The sequence below is a fragment of the Podarcis erhardii genome (genome assembly GCF_964252035.2).
Source record: "Podarcis erhardii genome assembly, chromosome: 3".
Classification (NCBI taxonomy): domain Eukaryota; kingdom Metazoa; phylum Chordata; class Lepidosauria; order Squamata; family Lacertidae; genus Podarcis; species Podarcis erhardii.
Window position 1 is genome coordinate 78237173 of NC_138507.1, and position 25015 is coordinate 78262187.

A 25015-nucleotide genomic window follows, 5' to 3' on the forward strand; every position below is an offset into this window, starting at 1 on the left:
ATAGTGTTAGCCCTTGCCAGCTAACATTTCTAGCAAGGTGGAGACTTTTGAGCCAAGTTGATAGTTTAGGCCAGCTCTTTGGAAACATGCGGTGGTGGGTGTTGTTGTTTTTTTATACCATGACTTGTGAATTGGCTATAAAATGCATTGCAAATGAACACTCTAAAATGTAGTTCAAAATAGAGTTAGTTAAACTGCGAATATAATGTCTTTTTCTGAATGCTTGTTTGTTTTGATGTCTCCTCCACTTTCTCTTACCCCTGTGCTGCCCAGGCTTATCGGTTAAACAAAATATCAGCACAGGTAGCCCGAAAAGCAGCCGATGATGCCACTGCTGAGACAGGTAAATAACATTCCAATATTTCTAACCTACTGGCTTTCAGTTAGTTCACACATTAGCCTAGGATCACTGTTTCACATTAGGCTGGAGGATGTAATTGCTGGAGGTGTCCTTCAGTGAAACATAATAATGCATAATAAAATAGGCGCTATTCATTAGGGGCTCTTGTGGGTTCCAAATTCTGCTTAGATTCCAGATGTTAGTGTCAGTCAGTGCTATTCCCAAAACATTGCAGCTTGCATACTTGGTTTCTTATTTATACAAAATTACCTGAAGGTCAAGTAAACTGGCTTTAGTTTCTTGCAGATTCCAGCAATAGGCAACTCAAGTGCTGACTGGAAAACATGGTTTTCTTAAATTCCAGCAAAAACCCACTATCTGGTTTCAAGGAGGAGATGTAGACTCTTTATAGCTTTAAAGAGAAGGTGTTGTTTTCTCAAAATCAAGACTAGAAGAGACCAGTAATAGTTAAAGAGAGATCTCTTCAGTCTAGCTCACCTATGAGACTATTTAAAAAAAAATATCTCCAGAATCTACTGCACATTTTGATCTTGGAGTATCTAACTAGTCTTTCTAATTAGAATCTCGGTTCTTCTTGTAGAAGCTTTCAGCCAAATGCTGATTGCTAAGTTTGTCAGTATGTGAAATTTGGGCTTTCTGCCCTTGTGTGCCTTGAGGTTTGTTGTGACAATAGAAGCCACAAAAATAATTAAAATCAACAATAGGCTAAAAACAGATTGAAACACATGTCCACATTCTACATATCTCGATAGGCTTATCTAAATAATAATGCTTTTAAGCAGGTGCTGAAAAGCGTAGAGTGAAGGGGCTTGCCTTGTATCATCTGCCTAGCTACTTGTCCTTCCTGCCAATACCCCGCAAGTCCCTTTGTCCCTATGTATAGTTTTGTCCAGCCCTATATTCATTTTGGCTCCTCCTCCCCCCCCAACTCTGCCTGTTCACCACCTGTTGTTTCCTCAGTTCTGTGCATTTCAGATAACTTTCTGCTGTGTCCCACTTCCTTTAGCTACCCTGTCTCTTGACAGCCTGTCTATCTCCTTTTTCCTTCCCTCCACCCATAACAAATAGCATCACAAAGTTTAGTCAGAACCACTTCTCTCATTAGCCTAATTCAAGCTATATTCCCCACTAACCTTTCCTTTAGGCTCTTTCGTTTCTCTGAGACTTCTTCCCAGTTGTCATCCATATGCTGGATGCTGTTTTAATTCCTGCCAAAATGATAACTTTCCTTCCCCACATTGGAGCTGGACTGCAAACAGTTGTATTCCTTGAGCAGCTGAACTATGCCAAAATACAACACCTGCTCACCCAAACTGTATTATCACTACAATGTTAAATAGTTTTTGTATTATTATTTTTAAAATGTATTTTCTATATTGGTACTTTGGAACTCTCCCCCACTGGATCCTTTGAAGTTCCTTGCTGCAGGATTGTGCCACTCACCATCGGCATGGCAGGCAGGTTTTCCCCCTCTCATAATTGTTCCCAAGTGCAGTGCCGTACTTTTATCAATTGGACTGGATAGCACGTGATGAAACACTGGTGTATCTCTTTGCCACATCATCCAAAGCCTGTTTCTCAAATATTATGTCTCTTCTTTGTAAAGGAAGGAAAAGATATGTTGCTGGTGCAATGGGTCCCACAAACAAGACCCTTTCTGTCTCCCCTTCAGTGGAAAAGCCAGATTACAGAAATGTCAGTAAGTATTTAGATTGTTATTCCAAAGACTGAGGGCAAATATTCTTTATTTTGCTTTTTCTGTTTCTATCAGTTTAACGCCAACACCACTTTTATAATATAGGCTGATCTATTAACATGTTTTTGCTGAGTCCAGAGACGTCCAATTTTGGTGCCAGTTCATGTTTTTGTTGTGGTTCATAAATCTATTTCTAATTCCATGTTAGTGGTGTCCACAATATCTTTGAGGAAGCTAATTAGAATTATTTGAGAGCCGAATAACTAATCTCATTCTGCTGTACATTGCACCAAATGATAAGGAATTGCAGTGCAAAGTTACCTTCTTGCATGTCCACCAGTTGCGGAGGATATGAGAACCACATTTGCAGTCGGAATAGGTGTTTCATTGTCACTTCTAGCATAAAAGGGAATCTGTTATTATTGTGTTGCAGCTTTTGATGAGCTCGTGGAAGCGTACACCGAACAAGCCAAAGGACTTCTTGATGGTGGAGCAGATATCATGTTAGTTGAAACCATATTTGATACAGCCAATGCCAAGGTGAGAATTCAAAGCATACTCTTGAAAGTGCCATTTTTTTAAAAAACAAACAAACCCCACCCCACCCCATGTGAACTATAATTTAATTGATCACAAAGTTAGATGACACAAGTCAAAAGCAGATAAAACTCATTTTATTTAAAATGATAATATTGATTCTCTTTGTACAAGTGCATTAAACAAGGAAGGATGGGGGGGATGGGGGGGCGCTGTTCTGTTCTGCTGGAGTCCTTAATACCTTGTAGTATTCTGGATGGGACGGTTAAAATTTCCTGGAAGGGGATGCCATGTATGAGATGAAGTTAAGAAGCTCCTCTTCCTTGCACTGGACGGGGAAGCTTCAGGAAAGAGGAAAGGAGAAAAACGAGCCCTTTCCCCCACTTTATGGAGACCTTTCTCTTGATAATTAAACAACAGTGCTCCAAATCCGAGCCCTTTAGCAATACATAGCACAGAGGGGCAGTGTTTTGGGTGGGTGTAGAATGAGAGAAGTGTCCTTTCCTTCCCCTTGGTGAAGCCTGAACAGGACTACATGGCTCCTCCAGGCTTGCTGAAGCCCTGAGTGTTCCTGTTAGAGGCTGGAGATAAGAAGAATGCTGCTGGATCAGTCTAAAGGCCTCTGTGTTCCAGCATTTGGTTCTCTCAGTGGCCAACCTGATGCTTTTAGGGAACTCACAACAAGGACAGCAGCGTGGTATCATTTTCTTCATTGGGATCCCCAGCAACCAGCATACTTCCTCTGATTCTAGAGGCAGTACACACACACACACACACACACACACACACGGCTGTTTTATGTATGTGCTTTGTGCAGGAATGGACATATATGTTCGTGTGTTTGTATGAATATATATGTGTGTGGATGTGGATGAGAAAGAGTGGGGTGTTCCCACCCACCTTTTGAACGGGCCTCACCCACCACTGGCATGAACTGACTGGAAGGTTAGAGGCAGTGTGGACCTCAGGCTGAAAAAGGTTCCGCACACCTGCCATAGATTCATGCAGTCTAGCCTGGATTTCTTGCCACTGTGAAATTGCTGTTGGGCAACTTTTCCTGCAGTCACAGAGCCACATGAGAGACTATATTGTGGCTCCTTTGTTGTTGGTCTTGTTTTTATTTAGGGGGGTCACTGGTCTCCTTTAAAGAAAAAGCTGTTGATGCTGGTCTAATCCTTCCCTCCCTACAACAAAACCTCAAGATGTGCAAAATGTTTGAAAACTCCAAAGTGGAAAGAAGGCAGATCACCCACCCTTAATTTTTGTGACGTTTTCATTGCACAGGCAGCTCTCTTTGCACTCCAGAAGTTGTTTGAGGAAGAGTATGACCCCAGACCATTGTTTGTAAGTATAAGAACTGAAAGAGTAACCACAGCTCATGAGTTAATGCTCAACCAACTAAGAAATGAACACTTTGTTTTACAAACTATACGGTCTTGTATGTTACCTTGCACTTCGAGGTTCCTTTCATTAAAGTTCCCGACATGTATTTTAGAGCATCAGCATCCTCTTATGAAAATTATAAATAAATATGCGTTGGCATTTAGAAATCGTTTAATATTTAAAATGTTTCTTCAGCGGTATACAAAATAAGCAACAACAATGTAATTAAAATAAAAATGCAACATGGAGCCATTAAAACAGTATTATAAAAACAAAAATAGGAATTCAGGGACTGTGAACATATAAAAGCAGGGTCCCATTTTGCCTGCTAGAGAAAGCTGAGGCCAAAAAGGAGGTCATTGACACATGTCTGAAGCAACTAATGGTTGCTTCTTCATATATTGCAGAGAGAAGGGCCTTCCACAGTACAGCAGCAATAGTGGAAAAGCTGTAGTTTCAGAAGCTATACTACCTTTCCCCATTTGGCTGTTCTTTGAGTTTAAAATATGTTAGTTAAAATATACTGCCAGGAGCCCCTCTGGTTCTGCTGTGTAAATATATATGTAAATGTGAAAACTTCTAGTGTGCAATTCTGCACTCTGTGTTCATGGAGTGACTCTCACTGGACTCTGTCTTTCCGTGCCATCTGCTGTCACGTTTGCTCTTCCGAGTGTGTTGAGATTCTCCTGGGCATACTTCAGTAGCAGCTGAAGGCCTCCTGTGTCTTTAACCAACAGCATTTTTTTTGCCAGCTTTTACATATGGCCCCCATGCACAACTGTCTACTCCTGCTGGGAGAAGCCTGCGTGCCTGGGACAAGAGGTGAGATACTAGCTGTAAAATGTGCTCTTGAATGGACCCTGCAGATTGCAGCATGCTGAGAAGGGCACACCTGGGAGCAGCTGGCAGGGGAGAAGAAGTTTGTCATAGAGCCCTGTGGGAAGCCTTCTGCCTACTGTGACAGCAAGGTGGGAAACAACCACTGTGCTTCTCTTGTCACATGAACACCTTATCACTTTGGACAGCTATCCCTTGAGATCCAAGCTGAGATAGACCATTGGGTTAGCTTCCACTTATTATGTGGTTCAGCTACCACTGCTTATGTGGTTCAAATAATATATATCTAACATACTGGTTCACCCTAATGTCTCTCAGTATCTCAGATGCCAAAAGTTCTCCTGTACTGCGGTTTTTATTCATTAGAAGCACGCATGAGAGCTTCCATTAGATCAGGGTGTTAGGAAATGCATCAACCTGGTTCAGTAAAAGATACCTTATATTTTGTCTGTCACACTTACAGCATCTTAAGGCTGCAACATGGAGGAGTTATAATTGATTGAACTACAGGTTTATTGACTGCATTCATATGTCATGATCCTAGTTTGCCCGCTTACTATGTTTTAACAGCATGCAGGGGCACAGTGCACAATAATTCTGGCTTGGATGGTTGAAACAAACTAGGAAGTCACAATCTGAACCCAGAATCGTGGTTTGTTTCTGCCTAATAAGCCAGGATCACTAGCATGCCATAAACTATTGCTTATTGTTGGCTTACGAATCTTGGCTTGTTGGAGAAAAACCATTTTCAGTTCAGTAGTCATGGGAAACCCAGCTTAATTGTGTCTTCCTAGTTTATTCCCCCTACTTGTGCCAGGAGAGGAGCAAAGTAGGAATGATCAGGCAGAGTGTGCACCAGCATGCTGCTTGTACCCAATAAACCATAATAAGCCAGCAATCCTGGGTTATTGTGACGTGCAGATGCGGCCATCGTGTAATTAAAAAGACTAGTATTTTGCAGTTATGTTGCTGCTAGCATCAGTTGTGTAATGCATTATTGTTTCCATGGAAATCTTTTGTGGTTTTGGAGTTTGTTCCATAATGAGAACATTGGAACCATCGGATTCTAGTAATAGGCAACGTTGGAAGCATAGTATTAAATAAGGGAAGGGTTGAGGACCTGTGGTGTTCAAAAGAATGTGAAAATGAATGCCTCAAATGCCAAATTATAGGGTTATGGGGGAGGGGGAGGAGGTTTTTTTCTTCCTTTCTTTGGCTTGTTATGGAATAGGTGAGTATTCCTCTTAAAGGAGGGGTGGGAAGCTGATCGTCTGAGCAGAATCTCAAAAATCTGGTTAATTTTTTAGCGTATTTGTGTTCTCTGTACAATTTCTTAACATCCCAAGTGCAAATTCAGATAAAAGTTTCTTCCTCCCTCTCTTCCTTTGTCTTCAAATGGAGAAGGGAACTATTCATTTACAGATCAATCTTTGTGACAGCTAAAACATTGTTTACAGAGATTGTTGCACAGAACCTTCATCATTCTGATTGCCTCTTGTTAATTTTTAATCAGGCATTGTTCATTTCAGATCTGCTACAAGGTTTTTTTTGTGTCTCTCTCTCTCTGCTTCCCTTGTGGTGTTTAGGTATCGGGAACCATTGTCGATAAAAGCGGCCGCACTCTCTCTGGCCAGACTGGGGAAGCTTTCGTCATCAGTATATCTCACTGTGACCCACTTTGGTGAGAGAAGTAAATTTACTTACAATAAAGCTATGCAGTATTGATAGGCTCTGTGCCAGTTTTTCTAAAATCGATTCAGATGAATGGGGGTTGCGGTAGGATTGTGCAGACAATGTTTGGACCCCAGTCTAAGGTATCCATTTGTTCTGCTTTTCAAAGCGCTGATTTTCAAAGTGTATAGACTTTCCCTCTCCTCTGCCAAATCTCTCCACCTACTGAGTTTTTTTAGCCTGTCATTGCATTGTGATGTGGAGGACGGCATGCAGGGAAGGTCATCCCTACTCTTCTTTCTCCCCATATAAATCATGCTGCATCCAGCCTGCCAAATAGCTGTTTGCCGGGCTAGGTGGAAGTGTGAGATGGTTGTGGAGGACGAACGTGTAGGCAGGTCACTCCCATGTGTCGTTCTCCATTTGTAAATCGTGTGAGTATGTGACCCTCTCTGACCACATCTGCTGTCATGGGGCTTCCAACTGCCCACCTACTGCCCCGTGTATGTCTCTTGGGGGCAAAATGTTTGTTCATTCCTTCCGCCAGTGCTCAAATGCACTGATTTGTTGTTGTTTCTTAAGTGCAACCTTTTAGAACTTCCAGTGTGAATTACAGAAAAGGACTAGGTACATGATGCACAGTGAGAATATAAGCATTCTTGAGTCATTTTGGGGCCTGCCTTCCTCCTTACCTTACTCTTGCCACCCTGGAGCTTCAGGGAGATCACCAGATGAGGCTTGTAGAGACAGACAGAGACAGATGGTGGTGAAATGACGCAGAGAGAAATTCAGTAGCTTAAGGTGTAAAAGGAGCCTGAGCCAAAGAGAAAGAAGGCGGAAGCTTATAAATCAACCATGACTTAGCAGCATAGAGTGAAATTGTATTTATCTGTGGTTTGATAAGGATGACAGCATTAGCTCTCCTTATCTGTGCTCCAGCATTTGTTGAGTAATGGGTCTATAAGTTAAATTCAGGGGTTGGTTTTTTTGTTTTAAATGGCCTCCCTTTCTTGTTCATTTTTCTCTTTTTTTTGGACAGCCTTTCTAATCAATGTTATAAATGTGTGTGTGTGCGCGTGCACTTTACATAAAACCACTTTTTAAACTATTTGATTAGCTTAAAATATGTCAGCTGTTTGCTTGTGGGTCAAGCCAAAGAGGTCAGAAATGTTGTTAGTGATCTTGCTAAGCTGATAACCACATACATCCTCTTATCTTAGACAGTGTGGGCTGAAGAAGCTTCCACCTATTGCAGAGAAGCTACTGCAGAGCTTCCAGAAGAAGCAGCTCTGCAGTAGGCCGGGGGTTCCTTAACAGTGTAGGTACTAGCCAGGTCCAGGATCAAATGTGCCTAGCTTCAGAGAAAGAACATCAGGGTGGTCTCTGGTGCTCAGAGACATCATAATGCCTTACTGGGAAAGAGGAATGAGTATGCTAACACTGCAGTGAGCTATTCATTTGGCACACACACACCTCAGGATTCTTATTTACTGTTGGTTCCTTCCACAGTGGCCCCAGGAAGGATTTTGCTGCTGTTGTTGGCTTTCAGAACAGAAAAGATGCTTGTTAGTGAAAGAGTTTACATATTGCCTATCTGAACTCCAGAATTTGAACTCCAGAATCTTGGGTAGCAAGTATTCAATAATTTCTCTGTTTGTGGTCTCCAGTAACCCTTCCGCTTTAAGCTGAAAACTCTTCTATTCCATTAAGCTTATGCAGGGAATTAAGAATACACCTTTCCATAATAGTTAGCTGATTCCTGATTTTAACTTTTTTTATATATGGACTTCCTTGTACTGTCCTATGTATAATAGTAAACAGCTCTGATTTTCTTAATGAATAGCAGTTTATAAACATTTCAGTAAACAACCAACCAAACGTATTGCCACTCATGGGCTAGATGCACAATTTGTCAGACTTACGAGCTGCTTGTTTTCATCATTAATCTTTTCAGAGTTTCCTGGCAAGAGGAATTGATTGTTAAACCACTCTGAAACTGTAGCTCTGTGAGGGGAATAGCGGTCTAATAAGAACTCTCAGCAACTATAATAAACTACAATTATCAGGATTATTTAGGGGAAGCAAGGACTGTTTAAAGTGATACAATACTACTTTAAACATATAGTTCATATGGGGGCCTAAGAATTTTTCTAGTTCCGCTGTTGGTACTTAATTGTTGGGTTCCTTAGTTTGATAGGATGAAACAAATGACCACAGGAAAAATATTTTTATTCAACTGTATTTGAGATCTGAGGAGAGAACCTATGCTTAGAATTTGAGCTTAAGACCTGACTTTGTTCATATTTTTGATGCAGATGTTTACACGTAATAACCTGGTGAGAGGCTGCTGAGGCTCTTTCTGTGTAAAAAATAAAATAAATCAGCCTCAAAAGAATCAAAGGTGAATAATTCAATTACACAATCTTAACACTATCCCTAGGCATATTAGGCAGATGTACACTCAAGTTCTTCCCTGGTTTAAAAAATATTATCAAAAGCAGGAAAATAACCAGGTAGGCGATTTGATAGCAGGCTTTTGTGACTTCGACCTCATATATGTGGTGGTCTCCAGTGGTCTCCTCCAGCTACTGAGCAGACAGACCTGCTTAGCTTCAGCAAGGTGGGTGTATCATGTGCCCTCAGATCACAACCTGGGACTTTGTGGGTGTCTGAATGGTTATCTTTTTTTAACAGCAGTTTGTTTGTAACAAGCTAACAAACTAGTATTTTCAGTGGGGGGGGGGGTTTGTGTCTCAATCAAAACAAATAATATATCTACATACATACCTATAATCTATATTGGTCTTTCTAGCATCGGACTAAACTGTGCCTTGGGGGCAGTGGAAATGAGGCCCTTCATTGAAACTATTGGGAAGTGTACAACAGCCTACATTATTTGCTATCCCAATGCAGGTATGGACAGATTTGTGGGAATTTTCTGTTTTTGCTTATCATTAAGTAATAAATCTTGTAAATCAACATGATGTGCATTTCTAGCACAGCTGCAACAGCTTACTTCATAATTATGTTATCTGCAGTCAACTTAATTGTTATGCAAATGAAACTGCATCAGAAAACCCTGCCAAATTCAAGACAGTTATTATGGTTTGAACATGTGGAAGCACCCTTGAAGGGTTGAGTTGATAGGAATGAACATTTTGAGCCCGGTCTTGTAATGCTTCCTTGGTATTGTGATGTCTTCCACTGAAGTCTGTATGCTTGAAATTTGAAGCACTAATTTTGATGTATAATTTGTTACATACTATTATTTTCTGTGGTAAGCAAACATTTTCTGTGGAAAAAGATGTGAATGAATCTTTGGATGACACTTAAATTGGTGCCTACCATTTAAACACTGAAACAACTGCTTCTCTATTCTGCTAATGCATTTGCTGTGTTTTTGTAAAAAAGGACATTTGTTTTTAGAAAGAAAGGGAGGGAAAACCTGGAAATAATAAATAACATTCAAAAGCTAATATTTTAAAGCTAAGGCAGGTTGTTGCCTGGGAAAATCTAATTAAGAAAAGACTAATGAGTTTATCATTTATTAGCAATGTAGCACATACTCATTAATCCCATTGAAAACTACAGCTGCAGTGATGTTTTTTTCTTTCTAAGCAGATCAAAGCTTTAGAAGTTAAGACCTTTTACCAAACCTCTCAGAAGAAAAACTTCCTAAGATTTATGTATATGGATGTGCCAGATGCATATGGATGTGTGTTATCGAGCAAATTATAAATTTGTATTATCCAGCAGAAATAATAAATGGAAACAAAACTCCCCTATAGTTACCTATAGATCACGTGAAAAGTTACGTATAGCTCACATGAGGTTCAAGCACTTTCTTATATTTCTTCAGGTCTTCCTAACACCTTTGGTGGTTATGATGAAACACCTGAAGTGACTGCCAAGCACCTAAAGGTAGGGGATAATATTTATTGTGTGTGTATTTATTCCAACTGTAGAGGGGGGAAATATTTGCATGTAAATCAAACCCTGTATTTGTCTACTCAGAAGTAAGTCATATAGTGTTCGATGGGGCTTACTCATAGGTAAATAAATTTTATAAGAATGGGGCTCCTGGTTCAGGATCCCAAGTTTGTCCCTGTTGATCTCAGATTATGGAAGACACATTGGTAGACATGTGGACTCACAAGAAGGACAGATGGAAATGGTTTATAGGAGGTTTATATACATGACCCAGACAGCTGCTTTATACTAGCATTGTGGGGCTTTGCTTTGATTGTGCTGAAGGATATGGACTGTATAAAAGACAAGGAGGTACCTATGCAAAGAGTGACTTGGTTCAGGATAGCGCTTAAGGCTGAGAGTGGCGTTGCCAGCATAGTAATTCATCTCCATTCCTGAAGTGCTACATTGGTGACTAGGAAGGAAGTAGAGCTCTTAAGCAAGCAGAACTTGAGGCAGGCTTCCCAGAAATCATATAGATCTATATTTCAAACACACACTTCGGGGGGGGGGGTGTGAATGTAACTGTTTGAAGATGAGAAAATTCTTTCCAAATGTGGTTGTGTGGGCAGCTCCAGCTATATTCTTGTTAGCTAGCAGGAATCATTTGAAGGTCCTACTGCACTAATTGGGCTCATACCAGTAGTATGTGACATTCTACTTTTATATTGCTGTTAATTCATCCCCACCAGCTCCTCTAGTTCAATTATATCTAAATACTGTTTTCCCTTATCTGCAGGATTTTGCCTTAGATGGTCTGGTGAACATAGTTGGCGGCTGCTGTGGAACCACTCCAGCGCATATCTGGTAACTTGATATATTAACATCAGCTTCAGCCATCTATGCAGACAACCGAAGAAGCTGTTTGGAGGGTGGGGTAGTGGGTTGCTGCACAGTTTAGGGCTCCTAGACACATTCCAGGTTTTCTGGAAAATGAAGGAGAGCTGATTCTGTTTTCCTCACATAGCAACCACCACAATGGTGTGTTTATTATGTGCAAATCAGCCTTGGGATATCCCTGGCTGAGCACTTCGTCAATAGTGGTCACTGCATACCTTGTGGTTGCCCTGATAAAAAGGTGGCTTGGAGAGACTAGTCACAGCTAGCAGGCATGTCCTTGGAAGGCTATTCGCCAAGTGTGTTGGTGACAGCAACTACTATGTATCTCAGCAAGTTCCTTCATGGGGCCTCTTGCAGAGCAATCTTCTGATGGACTGGCCCATGTCTTTTGTTTCTGATCAATGTTGTACAAAGTGTCTACCCTGATCTGGGCTAATCTAGAATTTGTGTAGAGGTTCATGAGGTACTCAAGTTTCTTCATGCAGTCCACCTGATGGGTGGACTGGGGAAATCCATCAACGTATGAGGGATCTAGGGGTAGGGAATGTGTGGCCCTCTAGATGTTGTTAGACTACAACTCTCAACAGTGCTGACCATTGGTTATGCTGGCTGGGGCTGATAGGAGTTGGAGCCCAACAACATCTGGAGGGTCACACATTCGTGATTCATATTCTAAGAGGAGGAACAGCCTCCAGATATATTCCAGAACCAGGAGTTTTAGATTGCAGATGTGTGGTGACAACCATTTTTGGGAAATTTACATTCATTGTCCTTCAGGCTAAGCAATCTTTTTCTTTCCCCTTCGGGATTTAAAGGACTTGTGCGCCAGTTGCAGAGAATGTTGATTGAATGATGCATGAAACCACTGCTAATTAAGTTAATTAAATTAAATATTTGTTCAGCTATAGCTACTTTGGTAAAATGTTTTTCAGCAATCTCCTTATAAAGTTAATTGGAAAACCTCTCTATTTCTTCCCTGATGGCAAGAGTTTAGCCATCTTTCTCTTGTAATAAAAAGTGATGGAGCTGAATTTTAAGGCTTCATGAGGGAATGGGAGGTAGTACTTGAGGCAGTACTTGAGGTCATAAGTGACCACAAGCATTTTGTATTACTGTATATGCCTGGATGCTCAAAGGATGTCAATAAAATTAAAATATGGTGGAAAACTGAAGAGAATGGGTATTGGTGCAGGGCACATAGCTTTTCACTGTTAATAACTTCTGCCTGATTAAGAGCCAGCTTACATAATCATTTTATCTGGAACAGTTAACTTCTGCATGTCAGGTATTGCAAGCAATGCCTTCTTGTCACGAAAATTAATTATACAGGCAATTTTGGGCACTCTTCAGTATTTCTTGGGTGGTGTTCAAAGGTTAGTATGTTAATTACTGTTTTTACTAAGAGTTGCATTATCTATCTATCTATCTATCATCTATCTATCTAGTACACTCCTGTGAGCTCCTTAGAGGAGAAGTGAGAGGGGACTGTAATAAGCAAATATGTACTGGTCTCTTAACATGTTCCAGTTGAACATAATCCATACTGATATAGCCCTGAGCTGCTGTTTTGTGTTTTGCTGTTTTGTAATGCAGGGCGATAGCTGAAGCAGTAAAGACATGCAAGCCTCGCATTCCTGCCGCCTCTTTTTCAGAAGGCTACATGCTGCTCTCAGGTGAGAAAGACTGATGTATCCAGCTGCCCTGATTTGCATTCTGTTAAAGTATATTTTAGAATGCCTCTCTTTGCTGATTTACCTTGCGATATCTATATTTTACTGGGAATGCATATGTCATTTATGTCGTTATAGACTAGCTATTAAATTGAGAGGGTTTACAAAACCAAGAGAGAGAGATGGATGGATGTAGTTAGATAATGTCTGACCACTGTAATCAATGCATTGGTAAACTTAAGGCTGGATGATTTCAGTTCACTCTATGTGGGGCTGCTTTTGGACCTGCTCCGGAAGCTGCCGCGTGTGCAGAATGCAGCAGCCAAACTGCTGATGGGGGCACATGGCTGACAACATGCAACACCATTGTTAGAACATCAACACTGGCTGTCCATTTACTACCAAGCCGGGTTAGCATAGGGATCACTTGAGCCCTTGTATGCCATCTTGACCGCTGAGATCACATGTAGGAGCGTCATTTTCTGACCCCTCAGTTGGAGAGGTTTCTATGCTGCCAAGCTTATGCAGACAATTATGAAAACATTGTCTGTAATAGTTAGCAGATGACCTGTGATTTTAACTTTTTATGTGGTCTTTATGTTGTATACCGCTATTTCATTAAAAAAAAATCAAAATACATTACAAGTATTTTTTTATCAATAAATAGTAAACTTTGGTACACTAGTCATACCGCGTTCTATAGTTGCAATGGGAATTAGTGCTTTTCCCCATCCATGTAGAGGACAGACTCATTTCATTAGTCGCATAAATATAAAGAAGAGTACAGGCAACCCTCCGTTCATGTGGGGGTTACATTATGGGTCATCATGCATGTTTCAGCCTGCCCTGTTCCACCCTCTTCTGGTGCTCAACACAGCATGCATGTGCGTGGTTCCACGTGCATCAAACGCTCGGAAAATGGGAGTTGCCTGTATATTCTTGTAAATCTAAAGCATAGCTCATTATCCTTTGCATATGAGCTACATCTGCTATACAGGGGCTTTATGTGAATTGAGAGTACGTAGGTTGTATGTTCTGCTTTTTAACCTGTGTTGATTGTTGTCATTGTTTTTTTTCCTTTCAAGGCTTGGAACCCTTCAGGATTGGGCAGTACACCAACTTTGTGAACATTGGTGAACGCTGCAATGTTGCAGGATCACGAAGGTTTGCCAAACTCATCATGGCCGGCAAATATGAAGTAAGCATTCAACTTAGTTTGTCTCTGACTTACCGTATTTTAAGAGTTTGCATATTCAGTCTGTAGTAGATAAGTAATCAGCAGGGAACTTTTTCATGCAGTTGGTGGAAGTGTACTAATTTGGTTCAGCATGAAAAAAGTGTCAAGGCACTTCTCTTGTAAAGGTAAAAGGCCTAGCATGGAAGCATTTTTGTTAATAGGCATCACAGTACTCAAGCGTTTGAATTTCTGGAAGTGTGAGCTTCAGCTGTGCTTGGACAGCTGAAAGAGAGAAATGGAGTCATGGATTCCTGACTTCCACACAGGTTCTACACTGTTGCTTCTGCCTGCAGGGTTTCTGAATTGATACATTACTAGGGCAGTGTGGGAATAAGCTGCAGGAAAGAAGCTTCCAAACTCCTATGGTTATGTGCAAATGGGGCTCTGTTTCGGCCCAATAAACTATTTTAGTCCAATATGCTGTGTGAAGCCAAACCCAAAGAGAAGAGGAATCTGCGTAAGACAAGAGAGGATGGGAGACACATTTATATTAATGTTTTATTTTAAGGGAGTGGGGAGCTGTTTGATGTAATTCAGAATTGGAGATGATCACCAACAAAGAGGAATATAAAAAGGACTCACTAATGCACTTAGGCATTTACTATATTTTTTACAAATATTTTTTTGTGATCCCTTTTTAGGATGCCCTGAGTGTAGCCAAGGCCCAGGTTGAGATGGGAGCTCAAATTTTGGATCTCAATATGGACGACGGGATGCTAGATGGGCCATGTGCTATGGCCAGATTCTGCAACTTCATTGCTTCAGAACCTGACATTGCCAAGGTTGTATGCACAACTTCTGATGTCAGATTAAAACAGATGTTCTTGCAGATAGAGCTGTGAATTGGGGGAGGGGCGTATACAGCATTAGGAATAATCTTTTAATTCTACAGACAGTATTTAGTGACTGCATTTCTACCGACTTGCCACTTTCCTGAAAGTTCATCCTATGGCACTGCTGTAATGCTAGAGGTCCCACCAAGATTTACAAGGGTTCTCAACCACCCAAACCACCTGATCCTAGCAAGGTGACTATGGTGTGTTCAGAGCCTGTGCAATTGACTCTGCTCATGTGGTGATGCAGAGTACTTAAATGCTGCAGTTATGCTGTGGGATGAGCCCATGCAGAAAAACAGCTCCTGTGTTGCAGGAAAACATTTTGAAGTGCTGGGTTATTAATGGCGGGGAGGATTCTTGCTTTTCTTCTTTTGAAGGACTGCAACAGTTTGAAATGCAGATGGCTCACCATAAATAGTACAGTCATACCTAGGAAGTTGAACACAATCCCTTCCGGAAATCTGTTCGACCTCCAAAATGTTCAGAAACCAATGTGCGGCTTCTGACTGGCTGCAAGAACCTCCTGCAGCCAGTCGGAAGCCCCGTCAGACGTTCGGGTTCCAAAGAACGTTTGCAAACTGGAACACTCACTTCTGAGTTTGTGGTGTTCAGGAGCCAAAACGTTCGACTTGCAAGGCATTCGGGATCCAAGGTACTACGTAAATGAAAAGCAAAGTGTTATGTTCAAACCTGAAACTGTAGCTAGTCTGATCTATGGTTTAGGGGAAACAAACTGGGATGATAAACCACACTGTTGGAAGTTGCATGTAAGTTCCTTTGTGTTTCTTTTAACTGTGGATTGTTAACATTCTTTTTTATATGCATAACTACATAACAGGTTAGAAAACATCAACACTGTTGTGACATTTTCCTGTTGATGTTTTAGTTGTTGACAAAGAAAAAAGTAGCTACTTAGCTATGCTAACTTATAAATTTGCACTCCCCCCCCCCGCTTCCCCGGTATCAGGTGCCGCTCTGTATCGATTCTTCAAATTTCGCAGTGATAGAGGCTGGGTTGAAGTGTTGCCAAGGAAAATGCATAGTGAATAGCATCAGTCTGAAGGAAGGCGAAGAAGACTTCCTGGCAAAAGCGAGAAAAATAAAGAGATATGGTGCAGCTGTGGTGGTTATGGCTTTTGATGAAGTGGGTCAGGTCAGTACCACTTGAACATACCTTACTGGCTTTGAGGAAGGTCCCATAATATTTTTGTTATATCCACAACCTGGAGTAGTAAAGGAGCTGGGGGGGGGGAGGGCAGCATACACATCACACATTTACTGCACACTGAAAGAGCACGTCTTTCCCCCCAAAAAAATATTTGAACTGTCATTTACTCCTCACAGAGCTGCAATTCTTAAACTGCAGTTCCCAGGAAAGTGGGGGAAGTGATGAGCTTTAAATATATGGTATGTATGCTATCTGGGAACCAAACCAGCAGGAAATGAGGAACTAACAGAATATGATACACCCCTGAGTAACAGAATTGATACAGGGGTGTTGAAATTATCATCCACTCAGATAATAAGCTCATTGGTGCCTTGATGTAACTCACAGAAAATAAGGGATTCACTGGTCAGACCTTGCAGACAGGAAACTTACCTTTCCTTCTCACTCCTCCCCCCCCCTTCCCCCTTTTCAGGCCACTGAATCTGATGAAAAAATTGCAATCTGCACCAGAGCCTACAACCTCCTAGTGAACAAAGTGGGCTTTAATCCAAACGATATCATTTTTGATCCCAACATTCTTACCATAGGTACTGGAATGGAGGAACACAATCTGTATGCAATTAACTTTATCAATGCGACTAAAACCATAAAAGTGAGTCTGGGGAGTTCTTTAATGGAGAGTGGGGTGGGGTTTGATTATTATTATTATTATTTAAAGTATTGTGGTGGAGGGAGAAGGGGATCACACCAGAAAATAAGCAATAGCCTGTGTGGAATGATGCAGCTCTCTTTGTACTGTACTAGCTCCTCAGCCCTGCTTCGGATAGCAAAGATATTATAAATTATATATCAGTCTAAAAATATCCCAGACAATTATCTGTAGTGTAAATATACTTATAGTAATTAAATGGGGCAATTTTAGCAAAATGTTGGCAGATTAGCCAAAAGGTCTTTGACAAGCTACGTGAAAGCTGCCTCATTTAATTAGCACAGGCTCCATTATTGCAGTTTATTCTGTCTCTAGTTTGATTGTACTCTGAACAGGATCTCCTTCAAATACTTTATTATAAATGCGTGTGTGCGTATGTTACCTGTAAATAAAGGGCAAAAATATAGTAATTACCTATTACCATCTTTAGTGGTGTGGATTTATAACACACCTTGTTTCTAAAGCCGGGGGGGGGGGGGTAAAAGCTAGGATAAGAATTCCTTTATTTATCTCTGCACCACCCCTGTGAGGTAGGCCAATATTATGATTTGATAGATCATGATATAGGACAAAGGAGTATGATCTCCCAAAAAGGCAACCACTGTTACTATTATTTATTTGATTTATCTCACCCTTCCTTCTGAAGGAGCTCAGTTTGGCCAGCTTGTGCTTCACAAGCAACAATGGCTGGGTAGAAATTCTTTGCAATATAAAAGCACACAGTAACTTAACATGTGAGGAGTCAATGTTCATATAAATAGCTCTGTTTGCATGTGCTAGTAAGCTAATTGCAGCTCCTCTGCAGGCACATGTGCAGTGATTTCCATCTCTGTATGATAGCATGTTGGGATCTCTGTCCCTCTGTCTCTGCAGCCTGTGAATTAATCATCTTAGGAATTTTGTAGTGAAGGAGCCTTGAGATGGGACTCTTAACTCATATTTCCACTGTCTAGTTACAGTCTTCTATCTACTGGATTAATATTTCTCATAGTCATGCAGATACATTTGGCTCTAATATGGTCATTTAAAGTCAGAGGTGAAATTCCTTAGTTTAATGAATGTAAGGTTAACTTAAGGGAAATAAATGAGCAAGTTATCTACGGTAATCTGTAGACTGACCAGCTCCTGTTTTCAATGATTTTCACACCTTACCCATGAGGAATAGCAAATAGAATGTTAAAAGAATCCAAGTGGGACAATGCACAGCCTTGAATGTGGGATAGGCAATATTTTGAGAGAAACCTGGCCTGGAGTGATAGCTGTTTTTCACCTGCTGTTTCTATGGTGCCCAGACACTGCTGTGTGCCTGGCTAGCTTACTGTCCTTTAGACCACAAAGATGTGCTTCATGAATTCACTGATGGCCCTTAGGCCTCTGATATGAAAATAGGTTTTTATCACGAGCTTGCTGCTTATCCTATTGTTGTCAGGAAACTCTGCCTGGAGCCAAAATAAGTGGAGGCCTTTCCAATCTGTCTTTTTCCTTTCGGGGAATGGAAGCTATTCGAGAAGCGATGCATGGAGTTTTTCTGTACCATGCCATTAAGGTAATGTGAGCATTTTGACAAAACAGCTTCTGATCAGAATGCATATTTTGTAGTGTTCATTATCTTCCCTTTCCTATTCCTGTATCGTCAGTATGGATTGGACATGGGGATTGTGAATGCGGGAAACTTGCCTGTGTATGATGATATCCACAAGGAGCTGTTGCAGTTGTGTGAAGATTTGATTTGGAATAAGGATCCAGAGGCCACAGAGAAACTTCTGCGTTACGCCCAGGTAATTTTTATATTTTGCCTGCTTTCTTTTTTAAAATGCAAGCTGTGGCATTCAAACATTCAACCTTGGGGATTTAAAAAAAATGCTTTATGTATTTGTCTTCCTTGGTGAGTGGTGCAATTTTTCTGCCAAGATGTCAAATCACATTGGGAGGTGGGGGTGGGGGGAATATTCTGAGTGCACATGATAATGTTATATGTCAAAGATAAGCAGGTCTGAGCCTGGAGGGAAAGTTGTCTGGCAGCCCTGTGGAAATTTTTCCAAAGGAAGAGCCGAGATATAAGCATAGCAAGAAATACCTAGAGAAAACCATATTTGATAGTTATGCAGTCTCTGTGTTCTGCGTGCACTGTTGTTATATTAAAGCATACTGTTTTAATATGCAAGTGTATACATGCTTAAGAATCTCAATGTCTAGCCCATAGTGACAATACCATTTCAGAAGGCTGTGTGTGTGTGTGTGTGTGTGTGTGTGTGTATGTTCGCGCGCGCAAGTATGATTTGAATATTATCCTAAGTAATACTATGCCTTTTTCTTCCAACTTTCTAAACTAGTATCTGTTTCCTTGATAGTATAGCTTACCCACACAGGCAGGGAGGTTTTGAGCATTCAGTCATGCAATTTCCCCACATCATTCTCAAGTGGTATAGACTCAGGAAGACTATACCATAGGATTCTTCTGAACGTGTGTTTTGATGTAAATATTTTGTAGCTTGTTAAATGAGCATTTTCCCCCCAAGGCAAGAATAATTATGCTTAGAAGCTCTCAAAGGAGGGAATAAAATTACTGTTCCTTTGGTAAACCCTAGCCTATTTAATGAGAAAACAGCTCAGACTTCTTCCAAGCTAATTTTTCTCCTGTTAGAGATGTGCCTGGAGTTTTGGACACTGTAAAGACCCTAATTTCTGCCGGCTATAAGGGAAACAGTTTCAGTTCCCCTCAGTCCAGCCTAAGAGGGCTGATAGAGATTTCTAATATATATGTTAATGGGCTCTGGACTGGCAGTGACTGGCCCAGGAATGAGGCTTTGGGAGTTGTGGTGAATAGCTCAATAGATATGTTGACCCAGTGTGTGGCAGCTGTGAAAACGGCAATGGCCATGTTAGGGATAAATAGGAAAGTTATTGAAAATAAAACGGCTGATACCATAATGCCATTACAGTATACAAATCTATGTTGGGACCTCACTTGGCATACTGTGTACGTTCTCAAAATGGATATTACAGAACTTGAAAGGCTCACAACAGGCAACCGGGATGATTAAAGGGGTTGGAGCAACTCCCGCATGAGGAGTATCATCGCGGGCCCATCTGGCCACAACAGTTTGTACCCCTCTCTTGTACCCTGCCTCCCCCCTTCGCCCCGTTTGAAGTACTTGCTGCCACCAAACAGCCTCCCAAAGTTCCCTGGGTTCTCTCTGAAGGTGCCTTAGGCAATGTGAGGTTGAAGGGGATATAGAATGAGGTGCTTTCTTAAACTGATGAAGTACAGATTTTGATTCATTAGTGATCCGTTACGTGACAGAACATAAACTATAGCCAACAGGAACTGTACCAAAGCCAAATTAATTTGTTAGGTTATTGAAATAAAACTGTTAGGTTGGCCAGGGATAAAGTTAATTTAAATTAAGTTCCCAGAAATAAAAATCCAAAATTTCAATCCTTGAGGCATCTCTTTTTCTATTGATGAGCCACTTATGGTTCACTGCCTTGCCTCTTCAGAAGGAAATACCTTTAAATGGTTAGTGTAAAGCAATCTTTAGCCTTGCCTGTTTACATGGGTTCAAAAACATCTACATTAAAATATCCTGAGCACAAGTTAGCTATTGGAAGGCAGGGATCCAGGTTTCCCAGTGTCTGGCTGGTGTGGGTGGGTGGGGGGAATCATCTGTTCAGGTGTCAGGTATAGGAGAGCCACATAAGGCAGCTGAATAATTCGCCTGCTGATCCCAACCCCCCCCACACATTCAGTACAAGGTCTGAAAGGGTCTGTATGCTAGGAGTGGGAAGCCTTTTACCTCCCTGAGGGTCACATTTCCTTGAGAGGAAATAATCAGAAACAACATGCTCAAAGTGGGCGGTGCTCAAACACAAAGTGGGCACAGCCAGAACATGCAACCCTTTCTCACATAAACAAATATCACATTTCCTCTCCCTCTCTCACACTCACGCGCATCACATTTTCAGACATGCACACCTCGTTCTCTCTCTCACACACTCACTCACTCACTCACTCACTCATTTAAGCGAATTGACCATGCAAGAGGGTTCCTACATAGCCAGATTTGCAGCATTTTCTCTTTGGTGTTGGGAAAGGGAAGTCTTTTTTCAGCACGCACAGAGAAAAGGCTTTATTCAGGATCAAAATAGGCACAGCATGACAGCAGAGGCCTAGCAAGCTGGATGGAGAGGGCTGGTAGGCCAGATCTGGCCCATAGGCTGGAGGTTCCTCCTTGCTGCTGTACGCACCTTGGTTCTGAGCATGTGATCAGGAATACTCGTATTCCGAGCCTTCTCAGTCATGCAGATGGAGACTTGCATATATAGTTTGTATGCACTTCAGCCCTTATCCTGAATGCATGCAGGGGCAGAGCCAATGAACGGAATAGAGTGAACTATTATGAGTCTTAGGGACGTGGAGTGTGTATGAACTAAACAGTGTTTAGCTTGTTTTTTTAGTTGCTATTTAGCTAATCTTAATATTTTATGGATTGTAAATGCTGCATTGTTTAGTTAATAACATAATATGACTTTTGCTGTAATTGTGATGTTTAGCTTATTGTTTTAGTTGCTGCTTTGTTAATAGTGTTTTATAGATTGTAATTGTTTTACTGATGATTTGTTAATTATTTTATATGTTTTCAGCTGTACTTATAATGTTCTATTAGGCTCTAGAATGTTGTTGTTGTTTTCTGTTTGTAAGCCGCTTTGAGATTCATTTGAATGAGAACACAGTCAATCATTTTATTTGTATGCCGCCTTTCCATAGCTCAAGCTATGCTCAAGGTGGCTTACAGCATGAAAAGAATTAGGTAACTGCAAACAGTAACAAAAGTAGTCAGCCCAAGAATCTTGTTTGGCAGCCTCAGCTTTTGTTAGTTGGAGTCAGTCACCCTCCTGGGCTAGTTGTAAAAAGATCTGCAAGGGTGGGAGCAGGTCTTCTAGGACTCACAGCTAAGATGGCCTGCTAATCACCAGGGATGATATGAGTTGTAATTTAACAATGTATGAAAGACTGTGCATTCACCACCTACTTAAGTCCTCACCCAATCAGCCTTCCATCTACAGAAGGTATCTGGATTGCTGTGGGGGGGGGAAGACTTTTAGTCTGTATCTTTTCCTTGGGCCAGAAGTCTCCACTTGAGAGGGAGTTCAAGCTGTATGATTCAAAATGGCAAATGCTTTCAAGTTTTTCTTTTTCTTTTTTTAAAGAAGTCATATTATTATTATTATTATTATTATTATTATTATTACAACAAAAATCTAATTTCCCAACTTTATTTTTAATTACCTTAAATATCAATCCAGACTCATGCTCAAGGAGGAAAGAAAGTGGTACAGACAGATGAATGGAGAAATGGCTCTGTGGAGGAAAGACTGGAGTATGCCCTTGTCAAGGTGATTTTTTATGTGTTTTTCCATATCAAAGCCAGTGTCTATTCTCTTCAAACAGACTCTACTTAAATTATAATTTTGTATACTTCCTTATTATCAAGCACTTTGAACCTCTAAAGAGTAGAATTCCTTGATTGAAGAATGATTTGAGGAGAAGGTTGTTGGAAGGTGTCAGCGTAATATTCTTAGCCTGTCCAACTTAAATCCTCCCGGGATTTCTTTGTGATGGAAGGAGGAATACAGATAGAATTCAGGTGGAAACGTGTTTGGCAGGACTTATCTTAATGACTGGAAATGAGTGAGTATTAGCCACTTCTTACAGACATAGGGTTGTACCAAGTTATACTATGATAGACTCATTGAAATTAAAGGACCTGAATTAGTCATGTCCCTTAATTTCAGCGGGTCCATTCTGTGCAGAACTAATGCTAGATGCAACCCATGTACTTCACAACATTACAAAATTGCACAAGCCAGCTTTCCAAGACACACAACCTTGTAATTCACAGGTAATGAAATCTGGAAAATCTGCTCACCTGAGATAACCTTGCAACAACTCCTTACAATCATGGTGATTGTAAATGTATTGATTACTGACTCCTACCATGGATAGTTTTGCAGATTACGTTATTCTAAGGCTGTATCAGCCGCAAGTCAACTCTTGCTATATAACATATAAAATGAAAAGCTGATATTAAAACATAAATCCATATATGAGAAAAATCACCAAAGGTGTAACAGATCTGTCTTTCTTTTTTAAAGAAGTCATTTATTATTATAATAACAAAAATCGAATTTCCCAACTTTATTTTTAATTATCTTAAATATCAATCCAGACTTATGCTCAAGGAGGAGAGAAAGCGGTACAGATTTTAAACTGTGGTTGAAAGCAACCGACTAAGCTCATTTTGACTTAACTGGTTTTTTCCCCACTTGGCCTTACTGAGTGTACCTCTGGCTACAAGTGTGAAGAGGGATGTGGTTATCAACAGAAGAACTGAAGAACCATCTGTCACTCTTTAAAACTTCCTTCAGAAGCCTTGCTTGAAGTGCCCCCTCCCTTTTGAAATGAGGCAATTAAGAACAGGGCCACCTTGCTCCTGGAATACCTATGAGTGGCCTTCTCATTTTCTGTTTTATCAGACTCACTCCTGAAAAAGTTTTCTGCTGCTTTCAACTTCATTTGATGTTGCTTGTATAATGTTTGGTTTCTGTTGCTGATTTGTTTTACTCGTTGATGACTTTCTTTGACTTTATATTTGTTCGCTGCCATGTGATGCTCTGTAACACTCCTTCATAGAGATGGGCTGTGTTTGTGTCTGCTTGTGAAGACCCAGTCCTTCCCCCTGCAGACTTCCAGCAAAAGCAGCTGTAGATAAAGAGGAGGGAGACTTTCTTCTCTCTGCTTTTCCTCTGTCCTTTCCTCGTTTTTCGGAGACTCTGCAGCTCCCCACTCTGGTTAGTGTAATATGATTATGCTTATTTTAGCAGTGCATGAGCACACTAATACTATGTCTCTCTCCCCCCGCCCCCAGGGTATGGAGAAATATGTGATTGAAGACACAGAAGAAGCTAGATTAAACAAAGAAAAGTATCCCAGACCTCTGAATATAATTGAGGGGCCTCTGATGAACGGCATGAAAACAGTGGGTGATCTTTTTGGAGCTGGCAAGATGTTTCTACCACAGGTAAAGAAGAATGATGAGAATTTTCTATTAACCATTAATATCTATGAAAATGAATGATTTATAGATAATTTAATTACCAGACCAATAGCCTGTTCTACCTACGGTGTGCCCCAGACAGTGGAATTGTACCAGTAGAACACAAAAGTTTTTTTATACCAGATCAAACTACATCATCATCATTAGTATTAGTATTGTGTTGCATTGTATTGTATTCAGTGCTTTTTTCCTTAAAAAAATGTTTAGGGATAGTCTCATTTTCCTACTAATATAGAAATACTGCCCCTCAACCAGGCCAAACTTAGATTCACAAAATGTTTAGGGGTAAGCGTATCCCTGCGTCCCCCCAGAAAAAGCACTGTTTGTATTGTATTGTGTTGAGTTGAATTATTTATATCCCACCCATCTGGTTGGGTTCCCCCAGACACTCTGGGTGGCTCCCAGAGTGGAGCAGTAAAACAAAACAGCATTGTCTATATTTCTGGCAGTGACTCTCCTGTCACCTGCTAACTGAGCCCATTTTAACTAGTGATGCCAGAGAATGAACCTGGAATCTCCTGCATGCGAAGAGTGTGCTATATACCACTGATCAATGGTCTCTCCAGCATTCGACAGTTCAAGAAGCTAGGCATACCCTAAACAGTGAAATGGATGCTGTTTTCATCTTCCCTAATAGCTAAGGGCAGTCCTATATTCAGCCTTCCAGGATAAGTGACAATTCTTTATAAACTAGTAGCTTTCTGGATATGCTGTTATCGACTACTATATGTTGGCAGGCCAGCCTGCAACATAATTCTTTTAATTTGTCTATTCCTTTTCTTGGTATTCACTCTTAGTATAGTGGTAATGTGTTCACAGAGTTGTTTATTTATTTTTTGTTAATTTATTTCTAGTTTTATCTACAAGTTCCTCAAAAGCACTTGTGCCTCACAGTAGGGCCAGTTTAGCTGATGTGGGCTCTCCTTACATTTGCAGACAGTTGTCCAATGGCACTCCATTAATCCAGATATTGATTCACATTT

The 25015-nt window shown here is 40.7% G+C and overlaps 1 protein-coding gene across 3 annotated transcripts in view; it reads left to right on the forward strand.

The window, feature by feature from the left end:
* The window catches only part of MTR (5-methyltetrahydrofolate-homocysteine methyltransferase), a 55087-nt gene that overhangs the window by 10462 nt on the left and 19610 nt on the right, over positions 1-25015 (forward strand). For 2 of the 3 annotated variants that reach the window (XM_081856353.1, XM_081856351.1), the window contains exons 4-20: positions 274-343; positions 1968-2060; positions 2491-2597; positions 3879-3938; positions 6401-6495; positions 9298-9398; positions 10345-10406; positions 11194-11261; positions 12888-12967; positions 14050-14162; positions 14843-14983; positions 16005-16190; positions 16678-16857; positions 18344-18460; positions 18552-18692; positions 22222-22311; positions 23844-23996. In XM_081856353.1, the coding sequence (XP_081712479.1) occupies positions 274-343; positions 1968-2060; positions 2491-2597; positions 3879-3938; positions 6401-6495; positions 9298-9398; positions 10345-10406; positions 11194-11261; positions 12888-12967; positions 14050-14162; positions 14843-14983; positions 16005-16190; positions 16678-16857; positions 18344-18460; positions 18552-18692; positions 22222-22311; positions 23844-23996 (1857 nt within the window). Of the gene's footprint in view, positions 1-273; positions 344-1967; positions 2061-2490; positions 2598-3878; positions 3939-6400; positions 6496-6809; positions 6920-9297; positions 9399-10344; positions 10407-11193; positions 11262-12887; positions 12968-14049; positions 14163-14842; positions 14984-16004; positions 16191-16677; positions 16858-18343; positions 18461-18551; positions 18693-22221; positions 22312-23843; positions 23997-25015 lie in introns of those variants that run through there. The other variant, XM_081856352.1, reaches the window with a different exon arrangement.